General features: G+C 43.2%; 2 protein-coding genes and 1 long non-coding RNA gene across 5 annotated transcripts in view; 1 reads left to right on the forward strand and 2 right to left on the reverse strand.

Annotated features, from left to right (window-relative positions):
* Nucleotides 1-9,797, forward strand: degs1 (delta(4)-desaturase, sphingolipid 1). The gene is made up of 3 exons (XM_086122019.1): nucleotides 1-573; nucleotides 5,844-6,586; nucleotides 9,061-9,797. The coding sequence occupies exons 1-3, from the start codon at nucleotides 492-494 to the stop codon at nucleotides 9,205-9,207; spliced, it is 972 nt and encodes a 323-aa protein (XP_085978145.1). The 5' UTR covers nucleotides 1-491; the 3' UTR covers nucleotides 9,208-9,797.
* A 111-nt stretch (nucleotides 9,798-9,908) lies between these two features.
* On the reverse strand, nucleotides 9,909-13,391 carry LOC147199577 (uncharacterized). Its single transcript, XR_015102040.1, has 2 exons — nucleotides 13,203-13,391; nucleotides 9,909-12,161 (listed from the first exon to the last, which is right to left on the reverse strand). It is a non-coding gene; the product is annotated as an uncharacterized LOC147199577 (long non-coding RNA).
* Nucleotides 13,392-19,177: 5,786 nt separating this feature from the next.
* Nucleotides 19,178-21,089, reverse strand: part of polr1c (RNA polymerase I and III subunit C) — a 38,729-nt gene continuing 36,817 nt past the window's right edge. For all 3 annotated transcript variants that reach the window (XM_086122862.1, XM_086122861.1, XM_086122860.1), the window contains 2 exons: nucleotides 19,792-19,908; nucleotides 19,178-19,391 (listed from right to left, as the gene is read on the reverse strand). In XM_086122862.1, the coding sequence (XP_085978988.1) occupies nucleotides 19,273-19,391; nucleotides 19,792-19,908 (236 nt within the window). In that variant the 3' untranslated portion in view covers nucleotides 19,178-19,272. The remainder of the gene's footprint in view (nucleotides 19,392-19,791; nucleotides 19,909-21,089) is intronic.

Genomic DNA, 21,089 nt, shown 5'->3' on the forward strand with positions numbered 1-21,089 from the left:
GACGGAGAGTGAGAGAGCGCTCCGCTCCTATTTATTTCTGAACGCAACCATTCAGCTGGGACACCGTGTGCCCAACCGGAGCGAACGGGCACGTTTTTTGGTGCACTCTGAGTTACCGAGCAGTATATTTCAGCAACCCTCAAGAGTTTCCCAGCGGTCGGAGTGATCCAGTGTGCTCTCGGAGCGTATTCTCGAACACGCCCCAAAGTTCTAGTCGGCTGTCATAAACGACCGGCTTCCGAGAGTTACATCTTTATGTTGTAAATAGCGATGATGTTTTATGCTATGTACAGTAAATACAGTTTAATAAATAAGAGGAAAAAACAGCGTTCTTTTGATTCCGTGTATGACTTCCGACTTACAGGAACGCTCCTTCAGCACGTCATATGGGCGGGGTGGCAAAGTGGAAAGCAGAAGGACCACCATTTTACAACGCCGTAGATTTTTAACTTGTGTGTCTCGGGGAATACATTGAAGCTATTTCTTCTGACATGGGTAATCGGGTAACCCGCGAGGACTATGAATGGGTCTATACCGACCAACCACACGCTGACAGGAGGAAAGAGATCCTTGGTGAGTTAGCTTTTCTTTGCAAGTTGGATAAATCTTGTCGTTTGAGCGCAGTCGTTGCTGTGTCACTCCAGTTCTAATAAAGATTGTTCTCCGATTGCCATCAAATGGCGCATTTTAACAAAGTTACCCACATAGAAGCCTATTTTAGTAGAAAACGTTTGCTAACGGTTCTGGATCAGTGGACGCAAACGTGATAGTTACATAAGTCCGTGCGATGTCTGCTTCTTTGTGAATGGATGTGATGTACTGTACTGTATAAGATTTCGGTCAGACCAGATCTCTCCGAGTCTTATTGTGGAATCGTGCAGTCTTTCACTTGGGTCAAGCCACCCCCCACACGCAAAGACGACGTCATGCCAACCGCCACAGCGATTGTTAATACTGTGCATTACGGTAATCTGCCACCCTGCTTCAAAAGCTGAACAACTAATGCATGACATCAGTGCTTTGGATTTAATGTAATGTTATAAATAACCTCTCTGCGGTCAGGTAACCAGCTATCCGCGGGAGAATGCAAACTGTCTCAGGATTGCACTCAGAAATGTTCTGGAGTTAACATTTAACTTCTCCGTTGTAACTTAAGGGGAAGGCAACCCAAAAACGTTCTTTACAATAATGTTTTATGCCGCCCCACGAGTCTCAACACGGCATTATGATCAACATTGCGTTTGTGGAAGATGAGTTAAGTTTTAAAATACACTTGTCATTTTGTGGCAAAAATGGTCACACCCTGAGATGGCTAAAAATGTGTGGATTTTGCTGCTTACCTTGTATTCCACAAATGTTCTGTTAATTAGAATGGCATGTTTAGACTAGAACATATTACTGTCACGAAAATGTTTGAGTTGACTTCCCTTTTAAATCTGCATCCATAACTGCACATACATTTGAAAATCCCACAACCAGACCAGTTTTAGTGTACACTTGACCAGAGGTCCCCAACCTTTTTTGCCCCACGGACCGGTTTCATGTCTGACAATATATTCAGGGACCGGCCTTTAAAGGCCGGATAGATACAACAATATAATATTCTATTGACCTGCACGAAAAGTGTGGTATTTTCGAAACACAATAATAAACACGAATCATGACACGAGGAATGTCCTATCTGGCCGCAACATTTTCTGGTCGTTATGGCTTAAACTGTGTGTGTGTGCGTTGGGGGGGGGGGGGGGGCTACCGACTGCAGTGGTACAGGGTGACCCAAAAAAACGGGCCCCAACTCTAATTAGGCCCCGTTTCTTAGTGTTTTGTCCGAATGAAATGAAACCTTGGCCATAACTAGTTTATTATATTCAAAACATCACATCAAAACACTAGGGTCTTTGGCCTTTTTTTCTCCGTTCTACAGCAAACCAGAACTTGCTCATGAGCGACGGGTAGATGGTCTGGAGCTCATTCTTGAAGGTTTTGAGGACCTCCACATACCACTCCTTGGTGACTGTCACTGCTGCGCCAGATTCTTCGATGAAGATTGGTCCAATGATGCCTCTTGCCGAGATTTCTGGTTCCAGCAAGACGGAGCAGGTTCTCACACCTCAAACCTGTCCCGAGATTGGCTGAAAGAGAACTTCGGAGGCCGAGTGATCATTCTCAAGACTGATTTTGAGTGGGCACCCCATAGCCCGGACCTAAGGCCCCCAGATTTTTTTCTTTGGGGCTATCTCAAGGACAGAGTCTACGCAGGGAAACCCAGAACCATCACGGAACTCAAGAAAGCCATCAGGGAGGAGATGAGAACCATTACCAATTCAGTCTGTAAGAACGTCATGGACAACTTCGTGCTGCGCCTCAACAAATGCACGGAGCTAAATGGAGGCCATCTAGAACATATGCTGTAGAACGGAGAAAAAAAGGCCAAAGACCCTAGTGTTTTGATGTGATGTTTTGAACATAATAAACTAGTTATGGCCAAAGTTTCATTTCATTCGGACAAAACACTAAGAAACGGGGCCTAATTAGAGTTGGGGCCCATTTTTTTTGGTTCACCCTTGTATTACTACAGCTTGTGACGAATTTTTATTTTATTCAGAAAGTTACCATGTCTACACATAGAATAACTTAGACTGTTTCATAATATTTTTCATAGCAATTAGCCTTGAGATTTAATAACCAACTTCAAGTACTTGCTTCAGAATCGTGCCTCCCGTCGTATTTCACGTTTGTGTTTTGTGCATACATCACACATCAGCTTGGTAATACGCCCTTCTTCGGATGATTTGAAAAAAAATCCAATTTAAATGTAGTAACTAATACCCTTTCGGTAGTGATGGGTCCAGCAACACCGATGCGTTGACGCTTGCGCCGGGCTCACAGAGCAAACCACGTGTCGGTGCATGTGCTGCTTCATTACGTCACGTGATTGACACGTGAACTGCACCGGCGCAGTTTAGACTGCATCGGCTGCTTGGCACAGTCCAGGCTGCGTCGACTCAGTGCAGGGGGCGTTGACGCAGCAAAAGCCCGCACAGTGTATCTAAGGAAGTGCGTCTGGCGACACGATGCCGACTGCCGAAACAAGCCAGACCTCGCTCGAATAAAAATATATGTTTGGGCAATACGGAAAACACACTGATTATCAGAAAAAATGTGTCCGTTTGACTTCGAGCGTCATGTCGGCTGTCATATAATAGGCTATTATTATATGAGAAGTGCTTTATGAACGTTTGTACTGTACGTCATACTCCAGTTGATTGAGAGGTCCCGCCTATAAGGGGGAGTTCCAGAAAGTGACTGCGAGTGAGCACACCGCATGTTTGATGACTCTGCCACGTTGTTTTTAAAAGTCACATAAAACGTAAACCTTGTCTGCTGACCATCATTACATCGGCTAGGCTAGCTTAGCTGTTGTCGTAGTTCAAAGCTTAATATGTGGCGCCGGTTGGGTCGGCGCTGCGAGTACGTGCTCGCGCTCACAGCAGAGAGCAGCAGACTATCGACTGCTGAGACGCGCTTCACTCGAGTGACGTTGCTACAGTACGTGCATATTATGGAGCAGCTTCCGGACAAATACAAATTGTCCGCCGTGTAGAGCCATTTTGATCTCCTTTTGGAGAATAAGGTATTTATTAAAATCTCCTTGTCTCACCAAGTGCCTCTCGGATTTTTGACATGTCTTATTCCATTGTGTGTGTGTGTTCTCCCCAACAGGGGAAAGAGCATGCATTAAATGCAACAGACTGAAATTTAAAACACTGGAGCATCTTATTTTTCTAAATCAAAATTTGTGAAGACAAAGCCCACAAGCATCCTCATTCACATGACTTTCACATTATTGAAACACATTGAATGATACAATATGAATGCATGGATGTGAATGATATTGTCAAGGGTCAATGTCATCTTTATTGTCAAATATGCTTTATGTATGACATGCAGCATAGATGAAATTTCTTCCTCTCAATCCTCAGTGCATATATGCATGCAAACATGCTATGCATTAAACACACACAGCTAAGAAAGGATAGCAGCTACACTGTATAAAAAAGACATGTAATCTGAACAGTATAGACGATATAAACAATATAAACAGCATAAACAACAGCATAAACAATGGCGCTTGTGGCTATTGTGGGTAGAGTGAGGTAGTGCATTGTATACACTTCATCATCAAATCAGTCTGTTCAGTCTGTCAAGTGGGTTGGCTGCAGGGATTTTGAAGGTCCAGCAGGTGGCAGTGGTCAGCGACACAGTATCAACACAGTGTGTCATTGTGTCGACACGCCTCATGAGGCCTCATGGACCCATCACTACCTTTTGGTGTATTTATTTATTTTTGCCGCCATCTCTATCCATCATCCACACGCTTTCTCAGCGTGCAGACTAGAATAGCAATCTGCATGCGCACATAATGTTTCCTGTTCTGACCCCCACCCATCACTTAAAAAAAACAAAACCAAAGTAGATTCGATTAGTCGAAGAAAAAGATCACACAGGAGAGATTCTATCGCACAGAGTCAACTAGTGTGTGGTGATATTTATGGTCAACGATTTTTCGGTACCGTACAAATGATCCCACTGAAACGACACGCTACCGGAAACGATCGTTACCGTGAAATTCTCAGGCGTACGTATGTGTGTGTGTGTGTGCGTGTATCTTGGGGCACTTCCTTTTGGTTTTGGGTCACTTCCTGTTGATTTGAGTTAAACGACAAAAGTTCCTATCTGATCATCTTGAAAAGCTGTAACGTATCAAGTTAAAAAAGGCAAACGCTAATACAAATGCATGGACGGACATTAACTTGTCCCCAGAGGAATCTGTGATTCCGTAATTCGGGCATTTGCAGATTTCAAAGGTCTCTGCGGGATAGAAACTAGTCAGTGAAAATAAGGGTGAATTGTACAATATTACATTTTCATGTCGTTTCCATCCTCTGAGCGAGATGTCACCCTCAGATAGGCTATGTTTTACACTACAGGCATGATGAAGCACTTTTTATGTTCAAAGAAATGCATCCTCTAATGTAAACTGAATGCCTCTATGATGTGACATGGATGCGCACGAAGCATGACGTTGAGTGATGATCAAAAGACAACGGCGACACACGGTCGTGCTTATGGACGTAAATATGATCCAACGTGTGGCATGTCCAGCTCCTGCCCGTTTTGCATCCCTGCTTGCTGCAACACGCCTGATTCACGGATCATCTCATCAGCAAGCTCTGAAGAAGTATGACAACAATCCTCATCATTTGAATCAGTTGTGTTGCAGCAGAGAGAGAGGGAAAACAGTCAGGACAGTGGCCCTTGGGGAACGAATTTGTAAACTCCTGGTGTTGGGGCTCATTTTTATCATGTTATATTGACAAGAGTGAAGTGAGAGGTAGAAGAATTATTATGGGGAAATGAGACGACGCTTTTTACACGGCCTTATACCAAACAATACATCCTGATTTCGATAGCGCGTTCACAACAGCTGCAGCTGTAACAAAGCACTTTACAAAAACAAAAGTAAAATAATAAACACAACACATAACATAAAAACATGGACAGGCGCGCAATCTTCACCACTTTTCCTGCATAGGCCTTGATGAAGCGGTTCTAGATGAAAGAGAAGAGAATCAAAGTGTCCTTTCACCAGTGGATCAGAGGGAGGCCGTAAGTTTACAAACCTTTGGTTAATAGTATGAACTTTACGGTTATTTGGAGAGTGTAACGATTAGATCAGAAAAGTGAGTGGGTGTGTGTGCGTGCGCGCGCGCGCGCGTGTGTAAAATAAATGCAACTGCATATTTTTTCAATAAAACTTGTTTTTCTTTTGTGTCCCACAGCGAAATATCCACAAATCAAGTCTCTGATGGGTCCTGACCTCAGCCTGAAATGGATTGTGTGCTTGATGGTGGCCATCCAATTTTTAGCTTTTTATTTCATCAAAGATATGGACTGGAAATGGGTTTTGTTTTGGACTTACGCTTTCGGGAGCTGTATCAACCATTCGATGACTCTTGCTATCCACGAAATCTCCCACAATACTGCTTTTGGAAACAACAAAGCCATGTGGAACCGATACTTTGCCATGTTTGCCAACCTCCCAATCGGCTTGCCCTACTCTGCCTCGTTCAAACGCTATCACTTAGACCATCACCGCTACCTTGGAGGAGATGGTGTAGATGTCGACATCCCGACTGATTTTGAAGGCTGGTTTTTCTGTACACGTTTCCGCAAATTCATCTGGATTATTCTGCAGCCTCTTTTCTATGCCATTCGACCTCTTTGTATAAACCCGAAACCTATAACACAGTTGGAACTGACCAATGTTTTTGTTCAACTCGCCTTTGACGTTCTGCTCTTCTGGGTGTGGGGGGTCAAGCCTGTGGTGTACATGCTGGCTGGCTCCTTGCTAGGTATGGGTATACACCCGATCTCCGGTCACTTTATCGCCGAACACTACATGTTCCTCAAGGGCCATGAAACCTACTCCTACTACGGCTGCCTCAATCTGCTCACCTTCAATGTTGGCTATCACAATGAACACCATGACTTCCCCAGCATCCCGGGACGAAGGCTCCCTATGGTACGTACACTGTACTTCAAAATGTCGCTAGTAATCACTTTTATTGGAAGTGGAGTGGTGGCCAAAGGCAGCCAAGCTCCCATAAAAACACCCCTGAGCTCTTTGACAGCACAAAAAAAAAAAAAAAAAAATCACTGATATTGGCACGTGGAGTTACGTGTAGAAATGTTTCATTGTTGATTCCCCCCCCCCCCCCCCCAAATCTATTTTTATCTTTGAAACAGTGTGGTAAGAGGTGAAAATGTTCAGGGGGGGTAAACCTTTTCAAGTCACTGTAGAGGTCGAGAGAGGGATAGAGAGACTCTCCCATCATCGCCGGTCATCTTCTCCAAAACGTCAATAATCCTCATTATGTCGACAAATAAGCGAAAATAATAATCACTAAAGGTGGACGAGGAGCAATGAAGCATGTGACACTCAAAGCAAGAAATAAGAAAAGGAAAATATGGAGTGAGACATGACCATGTAAACACGATGACGACAATGATCCCCACTCATGAATAAGACGAGTGGCTGGAGGCAGCTGATTGATAGATTCAAGGAACAGCGTCGAAGAAAACGGTTTGAAATGAAACCCTAATGAGTAAACATGACATGAAAAAAAGGGATACGAGAGAAAAGGAGACATAATATGAAACAAAAATCGAATCAAAACAAAGTAAATCAAAACCATCGATCAACACACCCATGATATTATAACTGGTCCACAATGTCATAAAAGTCCTGAGTCTAACCCAATAACTTTTGAGCAATATTTTTTTGGGGGTGGCTATTAGATTTTAGTCCTGGTAAACAAACAAACATGTAGTAATTGAGCCCATAATGTTATCATATATTAAGATCACTAACTTTATTTTTGGGTATAATTGTGAAAATCCATGCCCCAACCCTCTTTTAATTTGATTGTTAGCATGACATCTATAGTCATCTCTGCTGCTCCTTAGCCTGTCAAGCTATCTCCAAATGTAGTGGAAGCACATCCAAGATAAAAAGTTATTAAGTGGTATTCGTATTATGCCAGTCAAGACTCAATTTTTGATTATCCTGTTAGTGCTGTGACACGATGCTGTTCATTTTGCATTTGTTTCTTGGTCTGTTCTGCCATAAAAGTGTCCAATAGCGTCATTTGAATATTGCCACAATTTTAGTGATAGGCTCACGTAGTGAACCTGCGTACTATGCAATGTTGTGTAACTAGTCCATTGGCTATTTGTGACTAGTCCAACTAACAAGAGGATAGTTCCTCACCAACATTAATGTGAACATATGGAGGCGTGTAATAATCATTGTTAGAACAAGACAATATTATTTGTTCTACAGTGGTATGTCTACGTACGAAATGAATGTTCTGGAAGAAATTTCTTAACTAGAAAATTTTGTAAGTAGAGATGCGTTTTCCGTGCAAATGCCCTAATTTGTTCCAAACCCCCCCAAAATTCTGACATAAATGTTTTCTAAAGCATAAAGATGCATCAAAATATGTAACAAATACATGTTACAATCAGATTATTGCACAATAATTGAGAGTGGTGCATAATGTAAAAAAACAAAGAAGAGATTAAGAATAAGAATGAGGGTTATTTAACTCATCATTTTGTGCCCTCTTTAGTTCATGGTCTCGCTCACAAGTGATTTTTGCCTGCCGTTTTGTAAAGAACCGATCCAAGGACGTTTCCTTTTGTCACATATCTACAGTATCTACACACGGAGACATGTAGTCGTAATGTAGTTTCATCTTAACCAACGGGATGCCAGGAAGATGCCAGGTAATAGCCAATGACAGAGCAGCTATAAGATTCAGGAAACTCGGAGCTGCGACAAGCAGCCCATACTGTATTTTTACCTTTTGTATCTCTATATTTATTTCGTAACAAGAGGCAATATTTTCCTGTTGAGGCGTTTCGTAACTTGAAAATGTCGTATGAAGAGACGTTTGTAAGTTGAGGTACCACTATATTCAGATTGTAAGGTTGCCTCTTGTCGCCTCACAGAGGCAGAAAATTAACTCAATGTCCAAAAAACATGACCAATTGGCATCAAAATTTATGCAACATAATTAATTGTATAAAAAAATTATTTCATATCAGGGAGTTTTTGTACAGTATATCATTTCTATGGCATACTTCAAAATACTGCAAATGTGGGTAGTTGATCCATGCCCCAACCCCCTTTTACCGAACCCGAACTCTTGCAAGGCATGCATTTTTATTTTATTTTTATTTTCTCTTTGATATTTAGGCCATATTGGGACCTGATGAGTGTAAAAACAGAATGATCTTTTTACATGATGTAACGTCCTCGTAAGTGGACGCCAGGCCCTTGTAGTCCAAAATTTAACATTGTAGTCTTGAAAACCAAAAACGTCATGTCCACACATGTCCCAAGAGCCTTGCGTTTTTTTACAATGGTCAGTTTTGGGCTGTGCACGTTGGCCCGTTCTCCTAATTCTCATTTATTCTATTCCAATTTTGCAGGTGAAGAAAATAGCTGCAGAGTATTATGATGACCTTCCTCAATACACATCGTGGGTGAAAGTGCTGTATGACTTCATCATGGATGACACATTAAGCCCATACTCGCGTGTCAAGAGGAAGCTGAAAGGAGATGTCAAACTGGAGTAATTTCAATGAGAGCTTCTCTGGAACAAAACAACAAAGACGTTTTGTTCACCTTTTAATAGAAAGGTATTAACATTCAAAAGGTTGATTCCCCCCTCCCTCCCCCAACCTCAATTCACAGGAAATATTTAATTATCAAGGTCTGAAAGCCAACTTGTATACTATAATCCATGCACAGTTGTTGGGATATCAATTGAAGAGACTGCCATGAGATATTTGTTACTGTTGATGGACATCGTTGGTTATGCCTGGTTTGTGTGTTGGTCAAATATTTTTCTGAAATTAGACACCTAACAAAGATTTTGTTGCAGTAAACCTTTTTTTCACATTTAAGAGAAGAAAAAAAAGGAATCATTGTCGGTGTGTATTTTCAATATTTTAATGGGCTCTGCAACAATTTCGACCATGTGTGTCTCCTTTTTAAGTCTTCACTTTCGCTATTTCATCTGCCTCAACATTTTAACATTTTTCTTCTGCATCAAATGTACTAACGACAGTAAATTAACACATTGAAATTAATTAAGTGCATCCTTGTTTAATGACAATTGTCTGCTTCATTCAGATGTTTTGAGTAAAACTTAATTTAAAAATTTGCTTTGCTCATGTTTTATATACAGATGGATGGATGGATGGAGAAAGACAGATCCAAAAACCCAATTCCAGTGAAGTTAGGACATTGTGTTAAAGAAAAGCAGAATACAAGATTTGCACATCATGCTAAACCTTTATTTAACAAAAACCCAATTCCAGTGAAGTTAGGACATTGTGTTAAAGAAAAGCAGAATACAAGATTTGCACATCATGCTAAACCTTTATTTAATGAAATACATTACAAAGACAATATATTTTACTCCCCGTATGCCAAGCCACTACAACCGCCTACCCATGATGTCTGTATACGTCATTTACTTTTTTTTTGCGTCGGAGAGTACAGAAGGGTCTGATGCAGGCTCTGACTAAGGATTAGGCCTGTCTGGATGGAATTAATTTAAAACCTGTCCAGCAGGTGGCAGTTGGTGTAAGATACACCAACTAGTTGTGTTTGACTACCAGGGGTGTCAAACTCATTTTTGTCGTGGGCCAGATTTTAGTTAGTTTCACTTGGTGGGCCGTTATGACTGAAACCATATAAATAAGTCAAGAATAACGGTTGATCATTAAATTGTTTAAATTACTGGATTAAGGGGTTTGGTAACAAGAAAACGCTTACTCTTACTACAAATGCGAATTAGAAATTTTGGGAGAGATTTTAGCAAGCATCATGAAAGTTGCCATCTTCAATTTGCTTTCGCGGGCCACATAAAATTATGTGGCGGGCCAGATCTCAGATCTGGCCCCCAGTTTCAGATCAGTTTGACACATGTGGTGTTGGCCAGGATCATGCTGAAACTAAAGATGAGGGGGAGGGATGCACGGACGAAGTTTTGGAGTGGCATACAGTCAGGTGAGTAGTGTGTAGTTAGTGGAGAGTGATTGGAACCAGTAGCGAAGCAAAAATCTATTTACACATGCAAACATACACGCACGCACACTATAGATAAGTCATTGTTTCACTTCTGTTTATAGTTCATTTCATTAGTTCAATAAAGTGCAGATCAATATTTTTGCTGTCAAAAGCCCTGTTGTGGTGGTGTCTCTTGTTTTGTAGAAGGAAAGTCTTAGAGAGAAACAAACTTGTTTTCAGCTGAAAGAAGAAATTCTCGCCTTTTGGTAGGCTGCATGTTTATTTCGCAATAAAACACAATAATCTGATCATTGCAAATCAGTCAAACGCCAGTAGAATGGCTTGGATTGAGGGATTTGTTCCAGTAAAAATGGTCGGGATTAAATGAGTTAATGTTCAAACTGAAAAACAGTGGGGGGGGTTTAGCAAATAATCACTGAATTAGAATGTACGGAATGCCAATCTCTACGTGCCGGTGGCAGTGCTCGGAAGGGAGACAACACAGACAATCTGAATCTTCACAAGTGATTTTGGGAACATCAAGTCAAGACAACTATTTGTCAAATGTGCGACATGTGCAACATACAGGACAGATGAAATTACATTCCTCACGAGAGAGGAGCCGCTGCGGCTGCCCACGCCGCCATCAAAAGAACAGTGAACATAAAACCTTTTTTTTTCCAAGATGGCGCCCGAGTAGTCAGCCGTCGGCAAGTGCTCTTCAAGAGTCTTGCGGGGTTTTTTTGTATTTGTTTTGTCACGTGGTGGTGTTATGTCGTGTGGACCTGATGTGGACTGTTTTCAGCATTTTCGGCCATGACATTCATCAAAGAAGAATCTGTGCTTTTGGTGGTCACGCCTTCTCGGTGGCACATGTGTACTAGCACTGATTTTGATTGGGAAGAATGTCGGCGCCATTTGAGTGTCGTTGCTGGACAGCTCCGGGGCACTTGATAGGCAGCATTGCTCAACGAAAAGGTCGGGGCTGATGGACAGTCTGCGGCTGGATGGATGCATGGCTTATGTTAACTTTTCTTTTGATGGCGGCGCGGGCACCTGCAGCAGCTCCTCTAGTATGTTCTTGAGAGGGAAGAAATTTCATCACCTTTTACAATAAAGTTGTACTTGACTTGAAAATGACAACATAATACAGCACAACACATAAGATACAGACAGTCGTCCAATCTTAACCCCTTTTTTTCTGCATTCACTTTGTTGTTTGAAGCAGTTGTAGATGAAAGAGGAGCGACTCAAACTGTCCTTTCACCAGTGGGTCAAAGACGTCATGCTGAAAATGTGCACATGTCTGCTACAAGCTAAGTTTGAAAGCAACAAGAAGCTGTAGCGTCCATTGACGAAAAAGAGAGAGGACAGGAAACGTGAGCCAATGTAAATCTGCTTCAATTCCAAGCTGTGACTCCCAGTTCCACATACGCATCGGCACTCTGCGCTGACGCTCCTTTCTTCTCATCATCGGCTCCTCAAACCATGCATCCATCCAGCCGCAGACTGTCTAACAGAACCGACATTCCCGCTGAACAAAGTACATGCTCTTCAGTGTGAACAAAGCCTTTGTTTTGTAGTGATGGGTTTTTTTTTATTGTTATTATTCGTTTACATATTGTGACATTATGAGGGTATTAAGAGGTGTATTAGATCAATGGTCCTCAACTTTATTTGTGTCACGGACCAGTTGAGACACATTTGCAGACCGGCAACCATTTTTTTTCATTGCTTTTAAATTGCCAGTTCTGAAGCACTGGTACTGACGACAAAGATAATTCTAGAATAATTTGTTAGTCTACTGTACAACAAATGTAGAATTAAATAACAGTGAACGATTAATAAACGGGCCAATCAGGAAAAATAAATACGGCTTATAAAGCGAACATGGAGTATCATTCAGGGATGGCAATGGCTAGTGATGAAAAAAAAAGCGGAAAGGGGAGTGGCCTGAACGGGGCGACCAATCACAACAAGTAAGACATCATACACGTCCAATCGCAGGGCTGTTTACAATCGGAAGATGGAAAGACTGATCGGGAGAGCTCGTGAAAACTCAACGATAAGGTACCTGACCCCCCCTAAAATTTTCTCAATGGATTTAGACGATTCACAAAAATGATCAATTTAAGAAATAAAACGGCGGATACGCGGAAAATTGCCATCCCTGATCATTGCTACTTGCAATTGTGACTGATCGGATTTATCACTTGGCTGCTACTTGTTCAAATGATTCAATAGGTTTATTGTTTTGCCTTGTTTTTGACAACATACCACGCACACCAGCTTCCTCCTCCATGTCACTCTGCAGATCCCGCAAGGGTAGGAACTTCTGTCAAAATAGCTTTTTCTACAGAAGTCATGGCTGCCATTGAGCTGAGCGTTTAGATGTACGTTTCGTCAATTTGTTACGATTACTTTCTTTTTACTGCTACAGTCATTTATTGGTGCATTCTGTTAATTTCAACTTGCAAACCAATGTTTGACGAGGGACTCCGATTGGCAGAGTCGTGAGCATTTTCACCACATCTGATGGAGTAAATTTCCTTACAGCTCCATGACTGCATCTGTGCGGCACTGGTACTGGTCCACAAACTGGTGGTTGGTGACCACTGGATTGGATCACCAGATCAAAACCCACTGTCCACCACTGATACTGTAAATATATGAAAAAAATCTTCGTCTCACACCTCAGGTGGTGTCTGTCCCATATTCAACTCTGGTCCTCTGCCAGAGGCCAGGAAGCTTGAGGGTTCTGTGCAGTACCCTTGCTGTTCTCAGCACTGCGCTTTTCTGGACTGGGATGTCCGATGTTGTTCTGGGATCTGTTGCAACCTCATCCAATTTGGGGGATCACTGCCCCGAGTGCTCCGACCACCACAGCCATTACTGTCACCTTTACTTTCCAGGCTCTCTCCAACTCCTCTCTGAGCCCTTGTTTTTTTTATCCAGTTTCTCGTGTTCCTTCATTCTGATGTTTCCATCACTTTGGATCGCGACATTCACTACAAGGTCTTTCCTCTGCCCTTTATCTATGATCACAAAACCTGGTTGGTTCGCCAATACCATCTTTTCAGTCTGTAACTGGAAGTCCCTCAGGATCTTCGCTCTGTCATCCTCCACCACCTTCGGAGGTGTCTCCTATTTTGACCTTGGGGTTTCCAGTCCATACTCCGCACAGATGTTTCAGTAGACTATGCCAGCCACCTGGTTATGGCATTCCATGTAGGCTTTCCCTGCCAGCATCTTACACCCTGCAGTTATGTGTTGGATCGTCTCAGGCGCCTCTTTGCACAACCTACACCTTGGGTCTTGTCTGCTGTGGCATATCTGGGCCTCTATGGCTCTGGTGCTCAGGGCCTGCTCCTGAGCAGCCAGGATGAGTGCTTCTGTGCTCTAGGGTATTTGATTACTGGCAGGGCATAGCTGTTTATTGCCCGGGTCTTATTCTTGCCATTGAGCTGGCTTCTTAGGACTTGCCTGAACCGCTGGAGGTATTTGGCCGTAGCCGCTTTCCTTGTTGCCAGTTCGAGGTTGCCATTGGCTTGTGGTATACCGAGGTACTTGGAGCTGTCCTCAATGTCTGCTATTGTTCCTTCAGGGAGTGAGACCCCTTCAGTGCGGACTACCTTTCCTCTCTTAGTCACCATCCGACTACATTTCTCAAGCCCAAATGACATCCCGATGTCGCTACTGTAGATCCTGGTTGTGTGGATCAGGGAGTCTATGTCCCTTTCGCTCTTAGCATACAGCTTTATGTCATCCATGTAGAGGAGGTGACTGATCGTAGCTCCATTTCTGAGGCGGTATCCATAGCCTGCCATGGCAATTATTTGGCTTAGGGCAGGGGTAGGGAACTCCGGTTCCTCGAAAGCCATATCCTGCCTGTTTTCGATCCTTCCCTCCACCAACACACCTGATTCAATTGAGGATGATCTTTTTAGGCCTCTACAGAACTTGCTGATGAGCTGATCATTCGAATCAGGTGTGTTGAATTCGAGAAGGCTCTAAAACCGGCAGGATATGGCTCTCGAGGAACCGGAGTTCCCTACCCCTGGCTTAGGGCATAGGTGTCAAACTCTGGCCCGCGGGCCAAATTTGTTTGACACCTGATTGTGGGGGCGTAATTATATTTGGCCTTCAAGGCAATACTAAATGACTATTAGAGCTGGCCCGGCGGTATTATACAGCGCTTGTACCGCTAACACTACAAATCCCAGAATGCTTGGCTGGTGTTCTGGCGCGTCCATCGGGACCAAAAAACACTCTCTCCTTTGTTGACAGTACACTTCGCTACCTCATGCAACCACTGGCACCGCGCTACCTCTCCCAAAAATGGCAAAAAAAAGGCAGGAAACAGGAGCTTTCTGGACAAGTGGGAGACAGAATATCTGTTTATAAATCTAAAAGACTGTGTCTTGTATGTGGAGCAAACGTGGCTATAAACAAGGGGTACAATATACGACGACACTATGAAACAAAACACCACAACAAGTACAAGGACGTGGACACGACTCAGACGCCAGAAAGCTAAGGAGATGAAAAGACGTTTGGCGACACAACAGACTATGTTAAAAAAAAGCCAGATCGCATAGTGAGGCTGCTGTAGCGGCTAGTTTTATTGTGGCGGCAGAAATGGCGATATCAGCGATGCCCTTCAATGAGGGAGAGTTCGTGAAAAAGTGCATGATGAGAGTTTATGATCTCGTGTGCCCAGAGAAAAAGAAAGCATTTTCAAATGTGCGCATGAGCAGAAACACGATCGCTGCTCGCACATGTGATCTTGCCACCAACCTATTTGAGCAGCTGATAGAGAAGGGAAAAGATTTTGCTGCATTCTCTCTTGCTCTGGATGAGAGCAGCGACACGTGATACTGCCTAGCTGTCAGTCTTCATCCGTGGAGTGGACTCAAATGTGTGTGTTACGGAGCAACTTTTGGAATTAAAATCAATGCATGGCACCACCACAGGAAATGACATATTTGAAGAGGTTTGATCTCTCTCAGATCTAACAGGTTCATTGTTAGATCTGAAGGAAAAATTTAAATAAATATCAATGTTGGCCCGCGTGTTTGTCCAAGTTTTAAAGTTTGGCCTACTGTGTATTTGAGTTTGACACCCCTGGCTTAGGGGGTTCAGTCCAATACAGAACAGCAGTGGGGAGAGTGCATCGCCTTGGTATATGCCACATTTGATGGACACTTGGGTAAGTGGCTTGCCATTGGCTTCAAGTGTGGTTTTCCATCGAGTTCGCAATGAAGGCTCTTAGGGTCCTGTTCACCTTATACAACTCCAAGCATTCAGTGATCCATGTATGTGGCATCAAGTCGTAGGCTTTCTTGTAATCAATCCAGGCTGTGCACAGGTTGGTATGTCGGGACCTGCAGTCTTGTCGCACAAGACTGATATATATATATATATATTGTCCATCGTGTTTAGAGTCCAGCTAATTTCATGGTTTGATTTATCAGAAGAGGCAGAGTTAGAGGTGACTGAGTTATAGATGCTGAGATTCTCCTTAGGAGACAAGGATGGAAAGGATCAGAAATGAGGTCATCAGAGGGACAACTCAGACAGGAAAGTTTGGAGAAAAAGTTAGAGAGGCCAGACTGAGATGGTTTGGACATGTACAGAGGAGGGACAGTGGATACATTGGTAGGAGAATGTTAGAGATGGAGCTACCAGGTAGGAGACAGAGAGGAAGGCCAAAGAGGAGATTCATGGATGCCGTGAGGGAAGACATGCAGGTAGTTGGAGTCAGAGTAGAGGTTGCAGAGAACAGGGAAAGATGGAAATTAATGATTCGCTGTGGCAAACCCTGAAAAGGGACAAGCCGAAAGGAGAAGAAGAAGATTTATCAGAAGAAAATACAGCAGGAGCCTAGAAGAAGTTGAGACAGAGGACAGCGCATAGACCAAGTCAGCAAGTAGGGACTTCGGGGAAGGAGAGCAAGAAATACCTGCCTTCGCCCAGAGCCAAACAGAACGCAACCACAGATTAATGGCTTCCACATCCAACTTCAACCTCCTTTATGTGCAGAGTTTATACAGTGTGTGTGTGTGTGTATATATATATATATATATAGGGATGGGGCTCACCCAGGATGGCTAACCGAAGGGCGAACGATCCTGATCATGAAGGATCCCTCAAAGGGTGCATTCCCATCCAACTATCGGCCAATAACCTGTCTCTCCACAACATGGAAGCTCATGTCAGGCATCATTGCGGCTAAGATAAGTGGACACATGGATCAATACACGAGCGAAGCACAGAAGGGCATTGGTCGAGATACCAGAGGAGCCAAACATCAGCTCCTGGTTGACAGAACAGTCGCACAAGACTGCAGGTCCCGGCATACCAACCTGTGCACAGCTTGGATTGATTACAAGAAAGTTTATGACTCGATGCCACATACATGGATCACTGAATGCCTGGAGTTGTATGAGGTGAACAGGACCCTAAGAGCCTTTGTTGCGAACTCGATGAGGATGTGGAAAACCACACTTGAAGCCAATGGCAAGCCACTTACCCAAGTGTCCAAATGTGGCATATACCAAGGTGATGCACTCTCCTCACTGCTGTTCTGCATAGGACTGAACCCCCTAAGCCAAGTAATCACCAAGACAGGCTATGGATACCGCCTCAGAAATGGAGCTACGATCAGTCACCTCCTCTACATGGATGACATAAAGCTGTATGCTAAGAGCAAAAGGGACATAGACTCCCTGATCCACACAACCAGGATCTACAGCAGCGACATCGGGATGTCATTCGGGCTTGATAGATGTAGTCGGATGGTGACTAAGAGAGGAAAGGTAGTCCGCACTGAAGGGGTCTCACTCCCTGAAGGAACAATAGCAGACATTGAGGACAGCTACAAGTACCTCAGTATACCACAAGCCAATGGCAACCTCGAACTAGCAACAAGGAAAGCGGCTACGGCCAAATACCTCCAGCGGTTCAGGCAAGTCCTAAGAAGCCAGCTCAATGGCAAGAATAAGACCCGGGCAATAAACAGCTATGCCCTGCCAGTGATCAGATACCCTGCAGGAATAATAAAGTAGCCAAAGGAAGAGATTCAGACCACGGACGTTAAGACCCGAAAGCTCCTAACCATGCATGGAGGGTTCCATCCCAAATCCAGCACCCTGAGACTGTACGCAAGCTGAAAGGAAGGAGGCCGGGGACTGGTGAGTGTGAGAGCCACTGTCCAGGATGAAACATCCAAGCTCCATAATACATCAAGGAGAAGGCTCCAACGGATGACGTACTCAGAGAATGTCTCAGACAATGGGGAACAGAGAATGAGGCGCTGGAAGAGGGACCATCATGGGAGGACAAGCCCCTACACAGGATGTTCCCACTAGACCATAACTGAAGTGGCTGATCTCAAGAAGTCCTATCAGTGGCTCGAGAGAGCTGGCCTGAAGGACAGCACAGAGGCACTCATCCTGGCTGCTCAGGAGCAGGCCCTGAGCACCAGAGCCATTGAGGCCCAGATATACCACACCAGACAAGACCCAAGGTGTAGGTTGTGCAAAGAGGCACCTGAGACGATCCAACATATACAGTAACTGCAGGGTGTAAGATGCTGGCAGGGAAAGCCTACATGGAACGCCATAACCAGGTGGCTGGCATAGTCTACCGAAAAATCTGTGCGGAGTATGGACTGGAAACCTCAAGGTCAAAATGGGTAACACCTCCGAAGGTGGTGGAGAATGACAGAGCGAAGATCCTGTGGGACTTCCAGATCCAGACTGACAAGATGGTAATGGCGAACCAACCAGATATCGTGATCATTGATAAAGGGCAGAGGAAAGCCGTTGTAGTGGATGTAGCGGTCCCAAGTGATGGAAACATCAGAAAGAAGGAACACGAGAAACTCGAGAAATACCAAGGGCTCAGAGAGGAGCTGGAGAGAGCCTGGAAGGTAAAGGTGACAGTCGTGCCTGTGGTGGTCGGCGCACTCGCGCAGTGACCCCCAAACTAGATGAGTGGTTGCAACAGATCCCGGGAATAACATCGCACATCTCAGTCCAGAAATGTGCAGTGCTGGGAACAGCAAGGATACTGCGCAGAACCCTCAAGCTTCCTGGCCTCTGGTAGAGGACCCGAGCTGAATGAGGGACGGACACCACCTGAGGGGTGAGACGAGGATTTTATATATATATATATATATATATATATATATATACACAGGTAAATACTGTATAAACTCTGCACATATTTTTCCATTTTAAAAAAGGTAATTTTAGAGCTGCATTTTAATACTGTCAGACCACAGTATTTTTGCTCACAATTACCATAAAGTCAGAATTTAACATCCGAAATTAGGCCCATGTCTAATTGGGATTTGCTTGAAACGATTGAGATTTATTTCTTACTTGCACATGCAACCTACTCCCACCCCTGGCTATTTCAGTAAGTACACCTGATCATATTGCACATAGCTCTCATTAAATGGATTGCGATCAGGAATAAAGATGTATTGTAACATTTGTACATCGACAATAAATGAAATCCATGTAAAATGTTTTTCCCCAAAAAGTTTTATTGAAAAAGGTATAAAGTCATACCAGTGAGACCCCTGCATCACTATCATACATTTCATTCACATGATGTCACTCTGGGTCAGCAGAGTCCAGTGCATTCAGGAATCTCTGACACTTCGCCATGAGAACTTTGATAGCTTCTGTGAAGAGGACATTCGGGGGCAGAATTCCTGTAGACTCCACAGAAACTGAAAATTAAAAGATTAAATAAAGAACAATAAAAATTAATTGGAAAGATGAATTTCAACAAAATTGCAGAGCAAATTTATCACAGCACTGTGTGTGTGTGTCTGTACACACACACACACACACACGCACACACACACACACACGCACTCGTTTGTTAGGTCAGGTCAACAGAGTGTGATTTATATGGGCCATTGGGAACAAATACCATCACTTATGTTTTCTTATCATTCATATTCAAGCCATAACTGCATGTTTTTGGGCAGCACTGAAGTTACAACTTTAAAATGATTTTCCCCGTTGCTTATGAGAGATCGCCCCACGGCGACTAATCGATGGCTGCTTCAGTTTACAAGTTCTAATACAGAGTGGACATGAAATGCAAGAACTAAATTAACTTACAGATAAAGTGGTCTCGCACACGTCCAAGTTTCACCACATTTTTTAAGTCATCATGACGGAGAACTTCTCTGCTGCACGTATCCAAGCGACTGTTGACAACTTTAGCGACCTTGCTCCCTGAGGAAAAACCAATAATAAATATAACCTTTACATTTATTGTCAAATACCATATTTTCTGCACTAAAAGGCGCACTGGATTATGAAGTGCACCTTCAATGAATGGTCTATTTTTTTCTTCTTCATATATTGGACGCACTGGATTATAAAACGCAATATACAATGCATCGACTAGACGGAGCTACACTCCTTCCTTTCGACTCGAGAGGCATTCATGACCGCCTCCGAAAAACGTAAATTAACGATTAAAGTACTTCAATGAAACTACAAAAATTGAAAATAATGCATAAAAACAGAAAATCAAGCAAGGAAATCACAAATTAATTCTATAGCCCCCCCTTGGCATTTCCTTGAGCGTAGCTCCAACAGAACGGTCGGATGCGAGTTAAATGTTGGAGACTGGACTGTCTCAGAGGTTTTTGTTATTTATTCCTTTGTTGTGTATTCACAAACGAGGAAATCACAAAATAAATTTTGTGAGAGGCCAGAGAATTTATTTTGTGATTTCCTCGCTTGATTTTCTCTTTTGATGCATTATTTTTAATTTTCGTAGTTTCATTGAAAGAATAATTTATGTTTTTCCGAGGCGGTCATGAATGGCTCTCGACTCAAACGGAAGAAGAGAAGGCACGGAGATGGACAAAGACGTACCTGTATTTGTTGAGACTGAAAACCATAAAGTGTGCATTTTTAAAAAAACACGACAGCTCTCCTTTTTTCGGAGCTGCAACAAAAACGTATTTAATAAAGCAGCGACACAGTTCACTGAACCAACAGCAAGTTATAACATTGTAAGCATGTCTCCAGCAACGAGCCATTTTGGGGCTGACATATTACCGTAATGACCATACACAAGGCACACCGGATTTTAAGGCGTGCAATGAGCTTTTCAGAAAATGGAAGACTTTTTGTTGCGCCCTATAGTACGGAAAATTATGGCAGGGATTAGCAAATAAGTTTGGCCTCGGCCAATATTCGCTCCTAACAATTCAATAAACAACCGAAATTACATTTATATCAGACAAACTCATTTACTAATAGAAAGATTTTCTTTTGATGGCGGCGCAGGCACCCGCAGCGGCTCCTCTTGTTGAGGGAAGAAATTTCATCTGTGCTGTATGCACATAAAGCACATTTGACAATAAAGTTGTACTTGACTTGACTTGATTACATCAATGAGA

This window comes from Hippocampus guttulatus, chromosome 10 (assembly GCF_054856545.1).
Source record: "Hippocampus guttulatus isolate MCC_2025c chromosome 10, RoL_Hgut_1.0, whole genome shotgun sequence".
In the NCBI taxonomy this organism is placed as follows: domain Eukaryota; kingdom Metazoa; phylum Chordata; class Actinopteri; order Syngnathiformes; family Syngnathidae; genus Hippocampus; species Hippocampus guttulatus.

Bases quoted from the DNA above. Each gene is read 5' to 3' on its own strand.
- degs1 (XM_086122019.1), top strand. From the start codon at position 492: ATGGGTAATCGGGTAACCCGCGAGGACTATGAATGGGTCTATACCGAC. The intron at 574-5,843 runs GTGAGTTAGCTT...TGTGTCCCACAG, and splicing joins CAGGAGGAAAGAGATCCTTG to CGAAATATCCACAAATCAAG. The intron at 6,587-9,060 runs GTACGTACACTG...CCAATTTTGCAG, and splicing joins CGGGACGAAGGCTCCCTATG to GTGAAGAAAATAGCTGCAGA.